The 1,795-nt window shown below is 36.9% G+C and overlaps 1 protein-coding gene across 1 annotated transcript; it reads left to right on the forward strand.

Moving 5' to 3' along the window:
• Positions 1-44: 44 nt before the first annotated feature.
• LOC104278631 (39S ribosomal protein L42, mitochondrial-like) lies at positions 45-1,557 on the forward strand (the record flags this gene model as incomplete). The annotated part of the gene is made up of 2 exons (XM_009875657.1): positions 45-208; positions 1,512-1,557. Coding segments are annotated over 2 exons (210 nt in total), but the record flags the coding sequence as incomplete, so codon positions are not given.
• Positions 1,558-1,795: the final 238 nt, after the last annotated feature.

Here is a 1,795-nt window from a genome sequence, read left to right on the forward strand (position 1 = left end):
ATATATATATATATATATATATACACACACAACTGTTTTTATAGCCCATACCACGGCCAGACCCAGTGAATAATAAAGAAGAAACCCTTGATCAGGTTTTGAAATCCAGATTGAATGAAAAAGAGCTAAAGGACAATAGAGGTCCTACAATTGAAGAGCTCAGCAAAATGTTTTATACAACAAAACATCGCTGGTATCCTGTGGGACAGTAAGTATTTTCTTTTCAATGTCTACTCCTTTGGCATGTAAGGGAGATAGAGAAATAATCCAATGACTAGATTCAAGCTAGGGTAGGTCATGTGAGACAAGATATTGTTAGCATATTGACTGTTAGATAAAATCTTAAATGCAGAGTTGTGTAAATGTAAGACAGTTTTACAAGATGTTGGTTTTTTTAAATGCTAGTCCTTTGGTAGCCTTTGCAACTTTTTTTATTTTTTGTGTAAAATATGTCAGAGTAGAAATTTCTGATACCATCTAGTTAGCTAGTGGTTCAGGTGATTTATTAGAGTTGTGTAAGTGAAGTCAGCATCAGAGAAACTAGGATGTAAAATGCTCTTAAATGGATATAACCAACAAATACAGCTTGGAAACACGCATTTCTATTCCTTGACTACGTTTCAGGAAAAAAAAAACATCCAAACTTAAGAAGGATAATTCTCAGAGTTAAGAACAGTAAAGGTTTTTCATTTGAAATGGCAAAAGGTGTACCTTGTACTCAGAAAGCGAGGAGGAGGAGAGGGGCAAGTATGCATGACTGAGCTTAAGAGGAACTATATATACGTTCAGCTACACCACCAGAGACAAATGGCATTATTCTTGTTTGCATTACTCCTTTCCTGTTGATGTTACTACACCTTTTAGTAGCTGCAAATTTATTGCTATGGAGACTTGATACAGACAGATTTTTATTTCTTTTAATTTTTTTTTTGTCCACAGAAAGCTTTTTAATTACTGTGGTTTGGGAGTAGATAAAAGGAATGAAATGGTAGAATTTTCTATGGCTGAAGGGTAACTTGTCGCTTTAATGAGCATCAGACAGGATCTTCATTGTTTTAGAGTGGGTAATTAAGAGGAAAGTAGGGATCATTTTTGTTGTGAGGAGTTTGGTTTTTAGTTTGTCTGCAAAATATTACACTATTTAACGTACAGTCTGGAAAACCTCCTTTAACCATCAAGCCTCTTTGTTCTGTGGCAATCATTTTAGCCAAAGGAAAAGCTGACCATGTAATAAAATTAACTTGACACAAAGGATTAAGAATAAACAGCAGCCTTTGTACCTATTCAGCTATAGAACTGATTGGATTATTGTGTGCTTGTAGCAGATGTAGCAGTAGAAATGAGTAGCGTTACGTAACTCCCTGAACAACAGAGATGACATCTAATGAGTGGTGATGGGCTGTGTTTTGCTTGCTTGTCTAACCTCCGGACCACTCACCAGGATGGGGAGGCGGAATATCAGAATTAGCCTCTCTCAAGCTTGCATTCACTGCGGCCTTTTTTTCTTCTAGGTATCACAGAAGACGCAGGAATCCTAATCCTCCTAAAGACAGATAATTAAGATAACTTCTTGTTCATCAGCGCTTTGCTATTAATCTTTATTGCAAATAAAAACTACAGAAAGTGAGATGTTTTGGCAATTCTATGTGAGTGCTTATAATGAAAACATGTGTAACTGAATTTAACTGTTATTTTCTACCTCAGTTAGTTGACAGCAAACCCACACAACTGCAGTACTGAAAGAAACGAGGATCCAGTGGAGGCTGTCGTACGTGCACGGTCGGCCAGCCTGCCG

The sequence above is a fragment of the Apaloderma vittatum genome, unplaced genomic scaffold, assembly GCF_000703405.1.
Source record: "Apaloderma vittatum isolate BGI_N311 unplaced genomic scaffold, ASM70340v1 scaffold24288, whole genome shotgun sequence".
In the NCBI taxonomy this organism is placed as follows: domain Eukaryota; kingdom Metazoa; phylum Chordata; class Aves; order Trogoniformes; family Trogonidae; genus Apaloderma; species Apaloderma vittatum.